This window comes from Panonychus citri, unplaced genomic scaffold, assembly GCF_014898815.1.
Source record: "Panonychus citri isolate SS breed McGregor unplaced genomic scaffold, ASM1489881v1 Contig00134, whole genome shotgun sequence".
NCBI classification, from domain to species: domain Eukaryota; kingdom Metazoa; phylum Arthropoda; class Arachnida; order Trombidiformes; family Tetranychidae; genus Panonychus; species Panonychus citri.
In genome coordinates this window covers 36,950-55,674 of record NW_026515539.1, presented here as the reverse complement: position 1 = coordinate 55,674, position 18,725 = coordinate 36,950, and the positions used below count along the sequence as shown (strand labels likewise).

Below are 18,725 nucleotides of genomic sequence, written 5' to 3'. Positions count from 1 at the left end.
CCCAATTTGATTCAACTTTCACACCATTCCCAATCAACTACACTTGAAGACTATCATGTTATCATCATTGTCATCAGTAATAGATATAAAAATATCAAAGTTATCATCGTATCATAACAGGAAGATGATAAAAAATTGGAAAACGTATCAAATATAAGGGGAAAGTGAGCATAGGGAAAATGATGATAAGTATAAAATGGGAAGATGATGTAAGAAGATAAATAAGAAAACAAATAAGAAGAGAAAATTGTCATCATACAACATGAAGATAAAGTTAAGAAGATAAAGGAAGAGAGAGAGAGAGAGAGAGAGAGTTCTGAAAGTTGAAAGTTCGAGGAAACCTCAATCATAACTAGAGTATGTAAGGAGGAAATAGATATAAAGACAATAATCACCGGGAGGAGGGAGACAAAAAATATCACCACTGAGGGTGAATAAGGGGTAAATTATCTTCATGATGATAAAGATGATGAAGAGGAAGAATGATGATTGCTCCTTTGAGGAGTGAGATTCATCGGATTCATTTGGGAAATGATAAGAGTGATGCTAAAGCATAAATGTGTTAGCTGGTTGGATGAGCATTTACTGTATAACAATAATAATAATGATAATCATCATGAAGGAAAAAAAAGTTGAGATGAAATATCCTGGTGAATCCTAAACAGAGTTTCAGAGTTTAAGGTGATGGCGGTAGAAATAGTTGAAGGTGGAAAATCATATTAGATACTTTGGACTAGAGGAGTGAAAGTAATAAAAACTTTCTCATCTTCTTAGTTGGTGTTGTTATTTCAACATCATCATTCAAAATGATAAACTTGAACAATATAATGATCATCATGGTGATGATGCTGAAGATGACGATATGATGATCATCATGACACTTATCAATATGCAATCAGCAACAACTAAAGAGAGTTTTTTTAGTACAAAAACTTGAGGATCTTTTTTTAAACATCATCGTAAACTGATTAAGTTAATTACGCTCATGATTGTTTACTTTTTCTTTTATTTTCATTTAACTTCCGCTCCCATTTCTGGGTTAGATATATGAGAGAGAGAGAGAGGCAAAGTGAATGTGAGTTTGTATTACAATGATATTGATGATACCTATGTTACAGTAATTGTGATGTCAAGGCGATGGTGGCAGTGGGAAAAATTTCATGAGCATCAACAGAAACGAGCCAATGGTAAGCCAAGATGAAGATGAAAATGGTGAAGATGATAGAGGTAAAGCCCATAGGGAGCTTGCAGAATTGGCTGTAGGAAAATAAAAGGAAAGAAAAAAAAGTTTATTCTTTTCCTCGATTGATTGATATTCGAAAGGTAAAAAAGTTCTAATATATTTACTTACCACTTACTCGCATAAAATGTTCGGCTCGATCGGTCTGGTAAGTGATCGCGGCTGTTATTTCACACTTATAACGACCCGTTGAATTTACTCCAACATTACTCAGGACGATGTTCCCTTGGTGGGATTTTTTTTTCTAGAAGGTGGGACAAAGATTGAGAGAGGAAAATCAAATTATTCAGCTGTTTATTTTTTTTCTCTCTTCTTCAATTCTCAAAGTTCATATGAATTTTTCATCTGTTGCATCAACTCATTTTCACCATGGTGAATAATTGGATAGAACCACCATGAATGATAAATCATGGTAATGAACTCAATCTAAACAGAAACAATTACGTAAACATTTACAATCAACTGATTTGCCTGCAACTCCATTGAGAGTTTAATGTATTACCAATAAACAACATGATTATTATCATGATTGGTAATGGAAATTCAAATAGACAAATAAGAATAAAAATAAATCTGAATTCATTATTTTATCTTTCGGGCTTCATGTTATTATCAGAATTTTGTTCATCATTTAATGGTAAATTGTGATTCCACAAAATTGATTCTCTTGTTTATTTCCACTTTACCTTCAGAGATTGAATTTGATTTTTCATGTTTTCTTTTAGCTTCTCAGCTTAATACACAATTTCAATTTCTAACCCTAATGATTACATCAATTTAATGAACTTTTTGTTATTCCGTTTCCATGAAGATGATTATTTCTTGCGACTCAAGTTCAAAATGTTCAAAACTCAATTCGTTGTCTAGGTTACAGTTAATCCATCATCATCATCAGGTTAATTCAACTTGTCTCCTGTCATTGGCAATTTACCTGCTCCATTTTGTTGTCTCTACCTGTGAACAATTTTAATTACTCATTAAATTTAATTCATTTTGTTTACAATGTTAATTGTTTCCTTCATATTGTTTCCCATTTGATTACCATGTTAATAGTTTATCCTCCTCTTCATCCTCATGAGGATTTTAAAGTTTTAAACTGATTTTTGTGAGTGATGAGTTTCAATCCATTTGATTGAGTTGTGATTAAAGTTTCAGTTGATTACAATTGCAATTGATTAGTTGATTGCGATATCGTGATTTTGAAATGCTTTTTTTTTTGCAACACTGAAAAAAAGTTTGTAAAGATTTGATGTTGAGATTAAGCTCTTGATTTCACCATGAATTCTGTCAGAAACTGTTCCTGATCCTCAAGTTGTTAAGAATCAAGAACTTGACTGAATTTGGTTGGTGTTGTAAAAGAAAATGATAGAGTTGGAAAGATAAATGAGCTTTGATTCATTAATGGAAAGAAATTAACGATCAATGAAATTAAAATCATTTCAATTCAATTCGATAACTTTTTGTTATTCATATTATTGGTTTTCACGATGAAAACAAAAAACAATAAAAAGAAAGTTCTAACTAAAAGTTTTATCAACTTTTCTCTTATTACATTCGGATGCTTTGTTCATTTGCAAACTCAGTATGAGACTTGGATGCAAAATGAACAATTGTCATGATTATGAAGATAATAATGATAACGAAGATAAACATAATGCATATTATGTTGTTCCTGTAATAATAATCATCGTGATATAATAATATTAACATTGTAAGTGGTCACTATTTTTTCAATAAACTTTGGTGGAGAGAGAGAGAGAAATATCCTCGTATAATGATGAAACAGTGATGGCTCTCTCTCTCTATTGCTCTCTCCCAATCTCACTTATTCTCATCATCTTCATAACTCTTATCTGCTGTTTCATCATCTCAATCCTAAACGACTTGAGTAAGTCCAAAGTCAAGTCTAGATTAAGGAAAACCTTATTTACTCTCTCTCTCTCTCTCTCTCTTCGTCTTCTACCTCTATCTCCATCTTTATCTTCCTCTCCTTAGGGTACCACCATCAGAGTCAATCTTTCTTTGGAGCATCTTTCATCCACCCCCAGCCACTCTCTCTATATAAATCACACCATTGGATGCAAGATCGGATGAGGAAGAAGAAGAAGAGGAAGATAAACTGTGTGTTTATAAAAATAGCACAAAAATTGACCCATAAGATGAGGAAGATGAAGATTGAAAAAATAAGAGATAATAAAATCGTATATACATTTAGATTTCTTGTGTCCAAATGATTAAGTTAATATCGAAACTTTTTTTGCTCCCTTTGCTATATTATATTAGTATTTTTCCTCCTGTCCAGTTTTAATATAACCTCTTTTGATACTCAAATCTTGTGTATTACAAAACCACATGAGGTCCATTCACTTCAATGTCCACTCTCTTCCTCTTTCTTCATCCTTCATCCTTCTTTCATCTTTCATCATCATCTTTCCTCCAATAGTATTAATATAACTTTGGAAATCAAGGAATATTCCTAATGATTCATTTCCATTGTAAATCTTATGTAAAGAAGATGAGAAATATACTCATCTCTATCCCTCTTCCCTTGCAACTGACCATCATCCACACACAGGGAGGTACACACTCATGATAGAAGGAGGGAAAATAAATTGGGTGATGGAAGATGAAACTCTTGTCATCATTGAGACATCAACTTTTTTCATCTTCCATTGAGATGAACTTTTTTATATTCAACTGCTCGAGGCAATTAGTTGACTGCAACAATCAAGACAATTTCTCAATCCTCATGTAATTATCTTGATTATCTTTTTTTTTGTTCAGCTCGAAAACAAATTAACTAAAGTTGTTAATTGTCGCCATTGAGATTGTTGTTAAAATCTATGATTAACTTTGCTCGTGATTGTTGAGATCTTCCTTTTGGATGGTTAATTAACTAATTAACCAGATCAACAAGGCGTTAATTGTTATCATGATGTTAACTATTAAAATGTATGAGCAAAAAAAATGGTAAATTAAATGAACCAATTAACCAGAAAAATTTACAATCAAAAAGGTTCATCGTCAATTAGCCCTTGCAATTAACAATTAATTGCTCAATATGTTACATAACCTGTTGATTAAAGCTTAATTGTTGTAGCTGATTAATTTATATATGGATTATGATTGCTGTTAATTATTATTCATCATTAATATGAGTCGGAAATAGTTTGATTGATCATAATAAATGAACCACTTCCTGTTTTCTGAAACTATAAACGGAAAATGAGATAATTTATTTACCCTGTTAATTTAGTTTAACAATTTAAATCATGTTAACAATAATAAACTGTTCAGCTTATTATTAGCATTTCAATACTAATATAACAATTAACTTTTCATTAGACTGATAATATAAATGATCAATCATTATCTTGAGATTAATTTAACTTTATAATAGATTAACTTAGTTTAGATAATAATGTTCACTGTGGTCAGTGTATTGGTCAAGCGGTTGTTTTACTTTTGACAGAGAAAATTGTTAACGATAATAATCATCATCATCATCATTTAATTGGTGATTAAAGTTTTCTCTTGGTCAATTTGAATATTGATTAGATGGAGAAAGAGAAAAAAACAATCAAACTAATTAGTTATTCAATGTTCATGATGATTCCCATGAGAGGGGAAATGATGATGTGAAAAGAAGGGAAGAAAAAAGTTCTGAAAAAGAAAATTGGAAATTCTGAAGAATAATAATAATAATAAATTTTTTTCTCTCTCTTTTTTGTCTCTCTGACAAATGGATGGACATTCACATGGATGTTTTTTTTGTGTGTTCATCATCATGATGATAATAAACTCATTAAATTAATTGTTAATCATAATTATGGAAAGATAAAGTTTAGGATGAGGAGGAAGAGGAAAAGGTTAAAAAGTTTGAAATACTTTTGAAACTGACCATTGAGATTATCATCAATTCAGATGTTTGACCATCTCATGAGTGAGTGGACATTGTGATGATGATGATGATGAGAGAGGGACACAACTTATCCCAAGAGGGCAACTTATCATGAAAGGCGATTCATGATAATAATAATATTTGCAACTGTTAAAACTGAATGTCTCTTGATTATCATTATCATTATCATGATAATAACAATCATGATCATGATTATCATTATGATTATAGAGGTAAAAGTTTTTTTTTTCATTCCCAATTCATCATCACTTGATTCATTTCATGATAACAACAATAATAATAATGATAATATGATAATAGTAATAATAGAAACTGAATAACTTTACTGATCACAATTCAGATAATATAATCAACTTTTAATTCATTTAAAAAGTTAATTGTTATCAACAATTGAAGTGCATATTTGCCTCTTTATGAGTAATTTAGTTTTTCTAATTTATAATATACAATTTTAATCATATTAATCATCTAACTCTTGAGTTAAAGTTATTATTACATTTAAATTTTACTCCTTCAAATGGTCAAGTGAATGGTCAAGATAATAGATAAATATTATGTATGAATTTAAGGAAATGTGAATATGAGTTTTTTTACCATGGGCGTTAATGAGTAATAATCATAATCATAATTACATGGTAATCAATTAATTTCCTAATCATTATCATTAATGATTAGGAAATGTGTTGACAAGGTTATCTAACAATTAAAGGTGAAAATGATAATTCATTTGATCAATTGTGTGTATGTGTGTCTAAATGATTGAGTGGATAAGGGAAGAAATTAACTAATTGTATAGAGAAAAGTAAAAGTAATTAAGTGGAAACAAATTTAAATTTAGAACAACAATTTACTTGATTAGCTGGAAAGATTTAAATTGATCATTTATTATAAGAATCACATTCAGTTTGAACTTAAAAGTAAATTACTGTGACATTAATCATCAACAATTAACACACCTTAATGGTCATTATCATCATCCTCTTGACCATTACTAATCACAATTAACATGATAACTTAATATTATTAATAGTAATTTCAATTTGGTTATCAAATATTAATATAAGTCGGGTAATTATCTTATTATATTATTAGTTGATTATTAATTTTAATTGTTTGTTTTGCTAATTATTAACAATTTGAGAATTAATTTGTTGTTTTTAATCACTAACTTTTCTAATCAAATTAACTTTCATGATAATGAAACAAAATGAGAGGGAAAATAATATTCATGGAAACATGAGTTCAGTTGAATGGGAACTCGATGATTGGTGAAAGCTAATTAGTTGAAACTTAATATGATTAACATATTATCATCATCATGATGAGAAACTTTTTTACATGGAGATTCCATTAATAATAATGATGATAACTCAGTTTTCTGATACTCTGTAAATGATATTATCATCAAGAGAGAGAGAGAGAAAAAAAGTTCATATGTCAGGGTGACATCATATGAATTCAAAATTACGAATTCGATATCAATTAGGTCACAGAATTGAACATATAAACAGATCACAATTTTCGTAGTAATTCACTGAACATTTGGAGAGAGAGAAGAAAAAAGTTGTAATTGTTTGGGTTTTCTAAGAGTTCGAAGTTGTTTTTCGAACTAATTTTCCACTTCGCTCGAAACTTACATTGACTTTTTCTCCGGTAACATTGAAAGTTATTACATTTGGATTCGAATTGGGTGCATATCGGTAAAATTCCCCCTTTTCGAAAAACCATTGGAGTGCATATAACGGATTCCCTTCCAGGTCATAGATACACTTTAGTTCAACGTCCGAACCTTTGGTCACTTGATCGGGAACTTTAACTTTAACTAATTTGATACAATCAATTGTTACAATTAATTCACTTAATAACAACGATATCAAGAGTAATAAAAACATTAATGTTGACAAGTGATAATTTTCCAATGGAAACATAATTAACAATTAAGAAAAAGGAGAGGAAAAAGTTTTCTGGCTAATTGTTGATTGTTATTTAAAGGGTTGATGGTGAAGATGATTAACTGATAATAATTTTTTTAAAGTAAATTGTTTGTTAATTACATTCGTCATTTGGTAGATTGAAACTTTTTTACATCCAATTTTTGATTTTCTTTTGGTTCTTTTCTGTTGCCTCGGATCAACTTTTTGACACTTTCGACTGAACCTCAGCCTCGAACTGTTTCGAAAACAGTTCTAACATTTTGTTCGAAGTTCTATCTTCTTCTTCTCTTTCTTTCTCTCTTTCCAGGAACATGCGATCATCATTGTTGATTCATGTTATCGATCAGAATTCATTGGAAACTTTTCCGCCATCTATCAGGTTTAAAGGTAAAACTTTTCAAATGTAATCATTTCATTTTGTTTAATTTTAAATCAAATACCAAATATAACAATTAAATTGTATTTATAATAAGAATACATTTAAATGTAGATAATTAATTTCTTTCAATTAAAATGACCACTTTGTGCTTGGTGTTAATTAAAGGTCATGTTTGGTTTGGTGAAATTTTTGTCGATCATTTTGTTTTTGTTACTTTCATTATGTTTAAGTCTTTTTGATCAGTTGATCAACAATCAATAAAGAGATTGTATCTCAATTTGATTGTTTAGGTACTTTCCATTTGTTTTGATTTGATTAAATACTTATAATGATTAAGTAATTGGTTTACGTGAGATTGGTGATCATTTTTTTGCTTTTCTAATGATTTTCTTGTGTGTTTGATGACTACTTGTGATAGTGATTATGTTGATATGTTCAATTTAAGGTGATATCAAGGGTGTTAGCTCGTTGGTGATTTAAATTGTGTTTCAATTGTTTTTTTGTTAATGACGATTAAATTGTGATGATGATGATGATTATCAACTGCTAATCAATGGTTTGAACGAAAAACTCATCAGTTAGCCTAATATAGTTGAGGATTTCTAATATACTCGAGGCCAATTTTGGAATTAATCGATTGGAATCAAATGAAGAAGACTTAATTTAATCTGATTCCATTTGATTACTTTCATCGTTTCCATCATAATCGTTATTATTATTATCGCCTCCATCTTTTTCACTATTGGTTGGTTTTCGATTTTCATTTGTCACCATTGAATCGTCTGGATGAATCGAATCTTCATCTTGCTCTTCTTCCAACAATTTACGAGCCAATTTGATTGCATGATATTCATTATAATGCATTTTTCTTTTCACATCGAATTCTTTTCTTTTCTTCTTCTCCTCTTCCGTTAATTCATCCCAATCTTTATCATTGTCCTCCTCTTCAAGTGAACTTTCTGAGGTTAACATTACCCTGGGCTTTGATTTAACCTTTTCCTTAATTTTTTCCATATCAAATATTGGAGGTCCCGAGGAAGTTGCTGTTGATGAAGCTGAAGCTCGTTCATCATCTGAAACTGGTTCACCATCAACATTATCCTTATAATAAGTGAAAGGAGTCTTGGGTTCTTCAATCTTCATCAAACCATAATCTTTATCCGGTGGATGCAAAGTTTGTAAAATGTTCATCTCATCCCATTTAATCAACTCGATACTGCAAATAAATGAAAAGAAAAAAAAATAACAACAGATTAATGAGAATCCAAATTTCTAATACAATGAATCATAACAACCACAAAGGTAAACAAATGAAAAACTAAAGATTCTAAACTAATTAATATAACCAAAATAAAACACAGGATTAGGTAGGAAATCAAAGTGATTAGAGAAGAAAAATTTAAACGTAATTTAAACAAGAATGTAACTAACCTTGATTTAGATTGACAGTCATGTTGTTCAAAGCTTGAGCCTGATTTTAAAATTCCTTTTCTTGGTTTCTTGGTAATATTTTCCATTTTATGTTGTTTTCTAACAAAATTCAAACATTATCAACGAGTTAACGAGTTTCAAACAATTAAAAGATTAAAATCACGATTTGAATGCAATAAATGACTTTCGATATGTAAGGAATAAGTAAACAGATGAACCAAAATAAACAGAAAAAAAAGAAAACGCAACTACCGCCATCTATCCCTGTTGGAGAGAAACACTAACGAAATGATAAAATAAACTTATCTAAATGTTGAACGTATGGAATTTCAAGAGAATTGAACCAAATCATGAAAGAGATAAAATCGAATGAAACATTTTCAGTCTCTTAAAGAAAAGAAATACACTGGATGATCTTTGTTTTTCGCTTTGCTCGATTATGTTGACGATTTTTTGTTAAAATCTCTTTTTTGAAATTCGCGGGAAAAAAGAAAATTTTTTCTTTTCAATTTCCAATCTTTTGTTTCTATTGAAAATTTAATTTATTCACCTTTTAGACTTTCAATTAATTTAATTTTCTATTTGTGTTACTGTTGGGTTAAATTATGTTCGTTTGTTCATTGTCTTTGTGTTATATGAGAGATGAAAAATTGATTAGAATGAATTATGTCAATTATGTTCCATTTCTGTTTGGTCTTGTTACTTGATTAATGTTGTCAACAAAAAGGTAAACAGTTTTGAGAATGTTGTTTAGAAATGGAAGATAAGATTCGATGGTTAATTGTTAACAATTAACTTTCATTCTAATTGTTGATAATCTAATCTAGAAGTTGTTCATCTTATAAAATTCTTGATTTGTTTATTTATTTGTTCTTTTTTTGTTGTTTTATGACAGAAAAATTGGTTTTCTCTTTTCCTCCAAATGGATTTTACTTTACCGGGTAATTTTGATTCTTCATTTATTGACCTTCCATCAATTGAAATTACATTTACTCGAGGTATAAATTTCAATCAAGTACTAACAATAGAGGGACCACAATCTTCATCTTTACTTGGATTCATTTGTCACCGAGAGGTATTAATGTCACGATCACCTTATTTTGCTAATATTCTGTCTCCAAATCAACCATCATCATCTTCAATCTTTCACATTGGTCCATTTCATAGAGAGACAGTGGTCACTTTATTGAGATACTTTTATCAAGGTCGATTGGATATTAAATCTGATCATTGTATTGAGACACTAATGTTATCAGCTCGATGGGGACTTACAGGTTTAGCTGATGTTACTTATCGTTTTATTATTTTTCGGATACAATTTAGAACTGCTCTCGACTATTTAACTCAATTTGTTAAAATTAGCGACACAGATATTGATTCATTTCCTCAACTTTATATTGTTCGCGAACATTGTTTATCAACTATCGATCAATTTGGTATCTCAGCAATTTTAAAACCTTCTCTTTATAAGTGTGACTCTCGTCTTTTAAGTTGGATTGTTTCTCGTGACACTTTAAGAATCACTGAATGGACTTTATTTACTGCTCTCTTTCAATGGGTCAATGAAAAATGTCAATCAACTAATACTCTTCTTTGTATGTACTCTTTTAGGTTACTTCTTGGACCCGTTTTCAAGTTGATTCGATTCACTTTAATGAAAGTACCCGAATTAGTGACCATAAATAGAAGTGGACTGGCCCTTTTACAAAGCGAATATGAGTTGATACTTAGTTGGCTCTTAGATAATCCAAAACCATCGATTCCTTTTCCAATTAATCCTCGGGCATCTTTGGGATTTAGTTTAGAAAGATTCAAATCTTCTAAAATGATTATGGTTACTTCATGTCCACAAGAAATTCATCAAATTGATCTGATTGTCGATACAAAGGTTAGACTAATTGGTGTTGGTATTTTCACTCCAAATTTTCAACATTTATCTATTGGAAAGACAATAATTAACCTTCAACTTTGGCATGTCGCTGGTGGAGAAAGGATCTTCTCAATAACTCGTCGTCTTATCCATGGTTCACTTTGTGATCAATCAATTTATCAAATTATTCTCTCATCATGTATCCATTTATTACCTCGTATTCGTTATTCCTTGATCATGATCTTAAGACACAACAATTGGCGAACTCATGCTAAAGAGCTAACTGTAATCTCAGGAATCAATGGTTGTGGCTCAATTAATGTTCCTATTGGAGATACAAGACAATCAGTTAATTGGAAGATAAAAAATCCAAGAGCAAGAATTGAACCTTATGCTAATTTCAAGAATGGATCTTCAGTCAAAAAAGGACAATTTCAAAGTTTCATCTTCGATTGTAATTAATTCATATCATTAATTGGACAAAAGCCAATCGATTCTTTTTGCTGATGATAATCTTAACATTTAAATTGACATGAATTCATCTTTTTAAAGTGAACAAATTTCAAGATTCACTTTACTTTTAAAATAGTCAGTTACTTTTGTAATGCTAAGAAAATGTCAATCAGAATCCAAATCAAATGATCCAATTCACTACACTATCGATTCCAGTTGATTGAAGTTGAAGATTCAAACGAAATCAATCGAAATTCATATTATGAATACACACAAATGTTAACGATGCTCGATTTTGGTAAATTGTTATTGGAACCACAATTATGTCTCCAAGTTGAACAATCGGATCCAATTCAAACACTTTCTTCTTAATTATAATCCTTGTCTTAAACCGAAATGTTTATTATTTCAGTTTCTATTTCAAGATTTAAGATTTTTTACTCACCAACAAATATTTTAATTCTGTTAAATTAAATTATTGCGATCCAAATCAACTAATTGTTCCCTTAACCAAATCCGATCTGATTGATTTCATCCTAATCACACAGATAAAACAATTAGATCACCATATTAACAGTTTAATCATCACCTGATATTAAAAGTTATAAACGATAAACGAGAAAATTTTTTCATTAATTCGATTTGCAGATTAATCAAATTAATCTCGTTAATCACCTTGCTGATTAAGCTTAATTACAATTAGTTTCTGTTCAACAGCATTTGTCAGCTTAACAATCAAGATGAAAAAATAGTTTTCCAAAGGGTCAAAGACCAAAATTAATTGAAACTAATTTAAAAGTGGACAATTATCAAACTATAACAATTAGTATTAAACTTAATTATCGGAGGTTTTAATTGTCACAATTAAAAAAAGCAAAACTTTGAACAAAATAACAAATTTGTCGTTTTCGAGGATTAACTTTACCTTAAACCTTACAATTGATTGTTGATTAACTTACGATGAATTTAGATTTTAGTTTTAATTTTAAATTGATTAGAATCAAATTTTTCGTTGATAAAAACTGAATTAATCAATTAAATTGTAGTTAATTAGTTACTAAGGAAGAGTAAGATACTTAAACTATTACAATTCACTTGAAACGATTTGATTTGATTTGGTTGCAAAAAAAAACATATTAAGATTTAACATTTGATTTAACTGATTAGTTAATTGTGTGAGTGAGGTGATCATGTATTAATAGTATGATGATTTTGATTATCAATCGATGAGATTGAAATGAAATCATCAAAAATTGATTAGTTTGCAATGGATTGGGAATTAAAGATGAGAGATAATGAAAAGAAATGAAAAAATTGCTGACCAACTAATTAACTAGAATCAACTTGAACTTGTACAATACAATCAAATACCGATCATTACAGCAATTAAGATTATCGATCAGTTAATTAGATTAGAGGAAAGAAAATGTATATAAACTGATTGATTGAGTTCCATCAAAATCAGTCTTCTCCTTGGATCGAAACGATTACATCGGAGAGAAAAAAAAATATCGAACATGAAGATCGCTCTTTTTGTTCTCGGACTCTTCGTAGTCTCAGCTTTCGCTGGTGAAATTCAACCTCAACCAATTCGTAAGTATCATGATCAATATACTAGTGAATATTATTGAATGAAATTCAATTCGAAAATGAAAAAGTTCTAATTCGATTTTCTCTTTTTTTCTCTCTCTTCCTTTTCCATAGGATTTAAAGTTGATCAAATTTACAAATATGATTACAGTGGCCACGTTTTAACCGGATTACCTGAATCAGGCTCAAGCCTTTACTCTGGTCATCAATTGAACTCAACTGTTGAATTGTCCATCATCAAATCCTCACGATCAGGTGACAATGGAAAGACCATCATCAAGATGGAATTGACCAACATTGTCTTGGGTCATTTACTCGAGGAGGTAAACGCTGTCGAGAAGGCAACTTTCATCAAAGACGATCTTAAACAAAAAGTTCGTGATGTTTTAGCTCTTCCCGTTCAATTTACTTTCAATGAGGATACCGAATCCTTTGAATGGATTGAGGTACAAAAATCTGATGCCCCTTGGTCAGTTAACATCAAGAAGTCAATCATTGATTTGCTCCAATTGAACATTGTTGGTAAAAACGCTCGACGAAGTGCCAATGATGTCGATCAATCTGGTCTTCTCAAGGATATGCAACTTTCTAATGGTTTAACCAGTTTCGGTGTCCATGAATCAACCATCAAGGGTGAATGTGAAACCAACTACCAAATCGTTCAAGCCGCTGATCCAACCAAAGTTCGAGATGCTCTTCCTGGTGCTGATAAATTCCACTTTACCGTCATCAAGACCCGAAACTTTGACAACTGTGTCTATGAACCATCATTCGCTTCACACAATTGGGATCGAAATGGTTGCGTTGAATACTGCAAACGATTTGCTGCTTCAACCCACATTAAGATGGACGATTTGAACAAACATCTTCCAATTCCCGATGAAACTGAAACCTCATGTTCATGTGATCCAAAGGAAACTCAACCAGTTGACCAATACTCAACCATCCGATACAACGTTACCTTAGACTCTGAAAGCCCAATCATTTCTGAAGCCTTAGGTAAGGGTAAGATCATCGTTGACAACCATGGTACCAAGTTCGTTGTCTACACTCAACACTCAATCGTATTTGTCTCTGAGCAAATCCAACGAAACATTCCCCTCATCCCAGAGGAATCCGTTATCCGAGTTAACGAGTTGACCTTCACTCTTTTCCCATACAAGGGTATGGATGCTCAAGTTTACCCAAGCCACGTTATCCCAGTTTACAACATTTTGGTCCCAAAATCATCTGAAAACCTTGTTGGTCCAACTGTCGATCTCTTAAACCAAGTTGCCAAGACTGTTATGGAAGGTGCCTCAAACGAAGCTCAATCCAAGGCCGCCTGGTACATGGTTCAAGTTGTCCAAAACTTGGCTCACCTTTCAGCCCGAGACATCAAACAAATTTACGATGACGAAGCCCGAATTGAAGACAAGGAACGATTCACCAACACCGAACACTCAGTTGTCCGACAACTTTTACTCGACGCTTTGGCTCACGTTGGTACCAAGGCTACCGCTGAATGGTTCCAAATGGTTCTCGCTGAAAAGTCACTCTCAGCCTATGAAGAACGACGATTCGTTGAAACCATCCCACGAAACACATACGCTCCATCACGAACTCTTCTTGCCATCATGAAAGAGCAAATCTCAAAGGCCGTCGAAAACAAAGATTACGACAAACTTTCAGCTTTCGCTGTTACCTACGGTAAACTCATCTCAAAGGCTTGTCAATTTGAGGTTAACACTGAATCAAACGAGATCGATGAATCACTTGAGACCCGATACGTTAAGGCCAACCAAAAGGTTTCCTCACGAAATCTTGGCTCAGACTCACAAATCGATTACCCAGAAGCCGAAGAGAAATGTACCAAACAAGATGCCGACCAATACATTCGAGAACTTGTCAACCAACTCCAACAAGTTGAAGATGTTAAAGGAAAAGTTGCCTTAGCTCAAGCTCTTGCCCACTCAGGTCAATACTTGGCTCTTAAGGAACTCACCCCATACATCACTGGTGCCATCAAAAATACTGAATGTATCCAATACGTTAACGGTTCATCCGCTTCCGATTGTATCTTCCTCCGATCATCAATCATCTACTCTCTCCACCACATGGTTCCCGTTTCACCAAAACTTTTACGATCAATTGTCCTTCCAGTTTTCCAAAACAAGTATGAATCATACGAGCTTCGACTTGCTGCTTTCACCGTCTTCATGGCCGCTGGTCCAAAGCCCCATGAACTTCACGCTGTTGCTGAAGTCACTCGAGATGAGACCAACCGACAAGTCATCTCAATGGTCCGATCAGTCCTTGAGGAGACTGCCAACCTTACCCAAGCTTGTCACCTTCCTCTTGCCGCTGCTGCTCGAGAAATCATCCCAACCCTCCCAGTTTACAACTTCGACGGTGTTTACTCACGAGCTTCATACAACGAATGGTACAGTGAAGAAAAATCAACTGGTTTCTTCTTGAACGGACAATATGTCGCCAACAACATGTCATTCATCCCACGACACGGTTACCTTTCACTCGGTTCCCACTGGAAATCATTGACCAACTCATGGTTGACCATCGCTTACCAACAAAAGGGACTTGAACCCCTTCTCCTCGCCAAGATTGAACAAATCTTCAGCCCTGAATGGTTCATGGCCACTCTCTCAAAGTCCGGTAAGGTTCAAGGTGAAAAACCAATCGATGAAATCTTCAAGACTCTTGGTATCACCGAGCGAGCTGAAGAAGAAGCTAAGGTTAAACTTTTCTTCAAATTGTTCGAACAAACTTCCCTCTTCACTTTGGACAAACACACCATCGAAGCTGCTTACAAACAATTCAACCATGTTGTTCGAAACTTCGTCGGTCAAGTTAACGCCCGAACTGAATACAATTGGGTTCGATTCACCATGCCATCAGGCTACGTTCATGTTGTCCCAAGTGACCTCGGTTTACCCATTGTCGTCTCAAAACAACGACCAAACATTGTTGCTCTTCGACTCGAAGAGGCCACCATCAAACCCGATACTCCAACCTTGAAGTCAGTCTCAGTTGAAGCTACTCTTGTTCCCCAACTTTACTACACTTCATCAATGTCCGTCTCTGCTTTCCAACAAGGAATCAAGAAAAACTTTGGTGCTTACTCACTCAAGAAGTTCAATGTCCACGTTCCCGTTAAGGTTTCATTCAACTTCGAGGCCGCTACCCGAGTTTTGACCTACTCAGTTGAGCCAACCCTTGACACTAAAGTCTTGCACACTTCCAACACTAACCGAGCTTTCCTTGCTGGTAACTACATTGGTCTCCCCGCCAACGAAAGTCCAATCACCAAGAAGGTTCTCATCGAATCACATGTCCCAGCCTTCAAGACCAACCCACGACTCCCATCACGAGAATTGGGCATGGACATTGAACTTTCTTTCCGAACTGAACGACCCTGGTTCCTTAACGTTGAGAAGATCCCAACCAAGGGCTTCCCAACCTGGATCCTCGAGAAATACGCTGAGATGAACGAATTCAACTTCGATGCCGCTTTAACTCTCCGAGCCAACAAACAAAACCCATCAGCTGGAGTTGCCGGTTCATTCGACTACAACTTCGCTTTCGCCGGTGATTACAAGGAACTTAAACACTCTGAAAACCACCACATGGTCCACGAACGATCAATGCTCAAGAAACTCGGCCGACAAGGTAAGAGAATATCAAAGCAAGAAAGAGAGAGAGAAAAATTTAACAACAATTTAATTCTTTTTCTTTTCAAATTACCAGAAACTCGATCACTCCGAATCACCAAGGAGGAGATCCGAAAGATCGCCGAAGAAATGGTCTACAACTACCCTGGTGTTTTGCTTAACCGAAAGACTCCAACTCTTACCCGAGCCATTAACTGGTCATTCCGAACTCTTTCCCAAGAAGACGGTACCCACTACAACGCTACTCTTTACCTCATCCAATCCCTCGACTACCAAACCTACTGGGTCAAATACGTTTCAACCCTTGAGCGACCTGAAGGCTCTTATTATGGTTTACCACGAGTTTTCCAAATCGAAGCTAACATCGCTCGACCTGCTCTCCCAACTGAACTCAAATGGGAAGTTCCCCAATTGAACAAATTCATCGGAAAGTACATCGCTAACCTTACCTGGGGTGAATCTTTCGAAACTCTTGCCCACGAAGACCGAACCATCTTCATCAATGGTTTCTTACACCGAACTGTTGACGACCAAGTTGTCGGTGAACAAATGAAGGCCAAATCATGGTATCACGAACAATGTTCAAAGGATATCAAGCAAAAGACTTTCATGAGCTACGCTTGCCAACTTGTCGCTCACGAGCAATCATACTTCAACAAGGTCACTGGTACCGTTGAATTCAAGTCAAACCTTAACGAAAAATTGGTCAACTCAACCAACCTTTTCTACCAAGTAGCTAAGCTTCACCTTAACTCATACTGGCGACCCTGGTCAACCATTGCCTCATACGCTGAGAAAAATGTTGACGGAAAGATCACCTTCGAGCTCAAACACTCAAACGCTTTCAACGGTCGACCTGTTGTCAACTTTGATATCCGAACTCCACATGAAACTTCCATTTGGTACAAACTTTTCTACCCAATCCAACGATTCGCTGGATTCCACCCAATTTTCTTCCAAAAGGCTTCAGTTCTTCCAAAAGGTAAATAGATCAATCAGAACGAGGTTTCGAATATAAATTCTAATCTTGATTCTCTTCCCTTTAGATCAAACTTGCGGTTTAATGGTTAACCACATTCGAACCTTTGACAATGTCACCTTCGAAAAGCCATCAACCAAGTGTGAATACCTTTTGTCAATGGACTGTTCACCCGCTCGACGATTCGCTGTTACCGTTCAAGAAATTGAACCAAAGAACCGATTAGTTAAGGTTATCGTTGGAAAACAAGTTATCCTTGTTAAATCAATCGACAAATACCAAGCTATCATTGAAATTAACGGTGAACAAAAGACCGTTAAGCCAGGACAATCACACATTCTTAACCGACAACTTGAAATTTTGGCTGTTCGAATCTTCGTCCAAAATGCTTACCTCGTTGTTGAACTTCCACAAGAACACGTTCGAGTTGTTACCGATGGTCAATTGGTCAAGGTTGTCACCTCACCACTTTACATGGGTAAGACTTGTGGTCTCTGCGGTAACCAAGACCAAGAAGCACACATGGAGCTCCAAGGACCCCAAAACTGTATCTACGAAGTTATCGAAGATTTCCAAAACTCATACTCACTCGGTGAATGTCACAATACTCCACCAACTGTCCCACCAACCTGCAATCTTGTTCCAACTGTTACCTCACGAAAAAACAACCCAGAACAATACAAGAACCAACGACGAGTTTACAACAGTGACACTATTTTCTCAAACAACAACATGAGACTTGAACGAGAAACTCTCGAATCAAAGATCGGTCATCTCGATTTCGATACTCGAAATGGTGATTTCTATTTACCCATTCGAAAAACCCTTATTGTTAAACAAAATGGAGAAAACTGTTTCTCTAAATACGTTGTTCCAACCTGTTTGAATGGTGAGGATGCTGAGGCCACTCACGAAATTACCGTTCCACTTGTATGTTTCCCACAAATGCACCCAGTCTTCCACCAATGGGTCGTAGATTCTGAAGAACGAGTTATCGACGAGGTCGCTCAATACCAATCAACCTCAACCTGGTCTTACAAGGCACCAATCGTTTGTTACAGAAGAGATTCTTCAATCCGAGGCATTTAAATCATCTCTCCCTCTTTTCTCTAATTCTCTCTAATTTTCTTTGCTAAATCACAATAATGTAATTTTCGAGTATAATAATATACACAAAACAATTAAATTCACATAAAGAAAAAAAAATTCTCTCTCACAATCAATTCGCTCGATTAGGACAACGATTTTTGAACAAAACC

At 33.8% G+C, this 18,725-nt stretch overlaps 4 protein-coding genes across 4 annotated transcripts; 2 read left to right on the top strand and 2 right to left on the bottom strand.

Annotated features, from left to right (window-relative positions):
- Positions 1 to 969: 969 nt before the first annotated feature.
- On the bottom strand, positions 970 to 7,413 carry LOC128391303 (uncharacterized). Its single transcript, XM_053351162.1, has 3 exons — positions 6,800 to 7,413; positions 1,352 to 1,484; positions 970 to 1,257 (listed from the first exon to the last, which is right to left on the bottom strand). Exons 1-3 carry the CDS (start codon positions 7,088 to 7,090, stop codon positions 1,130 to 1,132), a joined length of 552 nt encoding a protein of 183 aa, XP_053207137.1. The 5' UTR covers positions 7,091 to 7,413; the 3' UTR covers positions 970 to 1,129.
- An 87-nt stretch (positions 7,414 to 7,500) lies between these two features.
- Positions 7,501 to 9,119, bottom strand: LOC128391302 (protein phosphatase inhibitor 2-like). The gene is made up of 2 exons (XM_053351161.1): positions 8,907 to 9,119; positions 7,501 to 8,691 (listed from the first exon to the last, which is right to left on the bottom strand). Exons 1-2 carry the CDS (start codon positions 8,990 to 8,992, stop codon positions 8,139 to 8,141), a joined length of 639 nt encoding a protein of 212 aa, XP_053207136.1. The 5' UTR covers positions 8,993 to 9,119; the 3' UTR covers positions 7,501 to 8,138.
- A 675-nt stretch (positions 9,120 to 9,794) lies between these two features.
- Positions 9,795 to 11,834, top strand: LOC128391111 (uncharacterized). Its single transcript, XM_053350958.1, has 2 exons — positions 9,795 to 9,847; positions 10,518 to 11,834. Exons 1-2 carry the CDS (start codon positions 9,795 to 9,797, stop codon positions 11,236 to 11,238), a joined length of 774 nt encoding a protein of 257 aa, XP_053206933.1. The 3' UTR covers positions 11,239 to 11,834.
- An 828-nt stretch (positions 11,835 to 12,662) lies between these two features.
- Positions 12,663 to 18,672, top strand: LOC128391297 (vitellogenin-5-like). Its single transcript, XM_053351153.1, has 4 exons — positions 12,663 to 12,822; positions 12,934 to 16,485; positions 16,564 to 17,469; positions 17,534 to 18,672. The coding sequence occupies exons 1-4, from the start codon at positions 12,747 to 12,749 to the stop codon at positions 18,553 to 18,555; spliced, it is 5,556 nt and encodes a 1,851-aa protein (XP_053207128.1). The 5' UTR covers positions 12,663 to 12,746; the 3' UTR covers positions 18,556 to 18,672.
- The last annotated feature ends 53 nt before the right edge of the window (positions 18,673 to 18,725 follow it).

Bases quoted from the DNA above. Each gene is read 5' to 3' on its own strand.
- LOC128391297 (XM_053351153.1), top strand. From the start codon at position 12,747: ATGAAGATCGCTCTTTTTGTTCTCGGACTCTTCGTAGTCTCAGCTTTC. The intron at 16,486-16,563 runs GTAAGAGAATAT...TCAAATTACCAG, and splicing joins CAAGAAACTCGGCCGACAAG to AAACTCGATCACTCCGAATC. The intron at 17,470-17,533 runs GTAAATAGATCA...TCTTCCCTTTAG, and splicing joins GGCTTCAGTTCTTCCAAAAG to ATCAAACTTGCGGTTTAATG.
- LOC128391303 (XM_053351162.1), bottom strand. From the start codon at position 7,090: ATGTTTCCATTGGAAAATTATCACTTGTCAACATTAATGTTTTTATTA. The intron at 1,485-6,799 runs GTAAGTTTCGAG...CCCACCTTCTAG, and splicing joins TTACCGGAGAAAAAGTCAAT to AAAAAAAAATCCCACCAAGG. The intron at 1,258-1,351 runs GTAAGTAAATAT...ATTTTCCTACAG, and splicing joins ACATTTTATGCGAGTAAGTG to CCAATTCTGCAAGCTCCCTA.
- LOC128391302 (XM_053351161.1), bottom strand. From the start codon at position 8,992: ATGGAAAATATTACCAAGAAACCAAGAAAAGGAATTTTAAAATCAGGC. The intron at 8,692-8,906 runs GTTAGTTACATT...ATTTATTTGCAG, and splicing joins GACTGTCAATCTAAATCAAG to TATCGAGTTGATTAAATGGG.
- LOC128391111 (XM_053350958.1), top strand. From the start codon at position 9,795: ATGACAGAAAAATTGGTTTTCTCTTTTCCTCCAAATGGATTTTACTTT. The intron at 9,848-10,517 runs GTAATTTTGATT...GTACTCTTTTAG, and splicing joins AATGGATTTTACTTTACCGG to GTTACTTCTTGGACCCGTTT.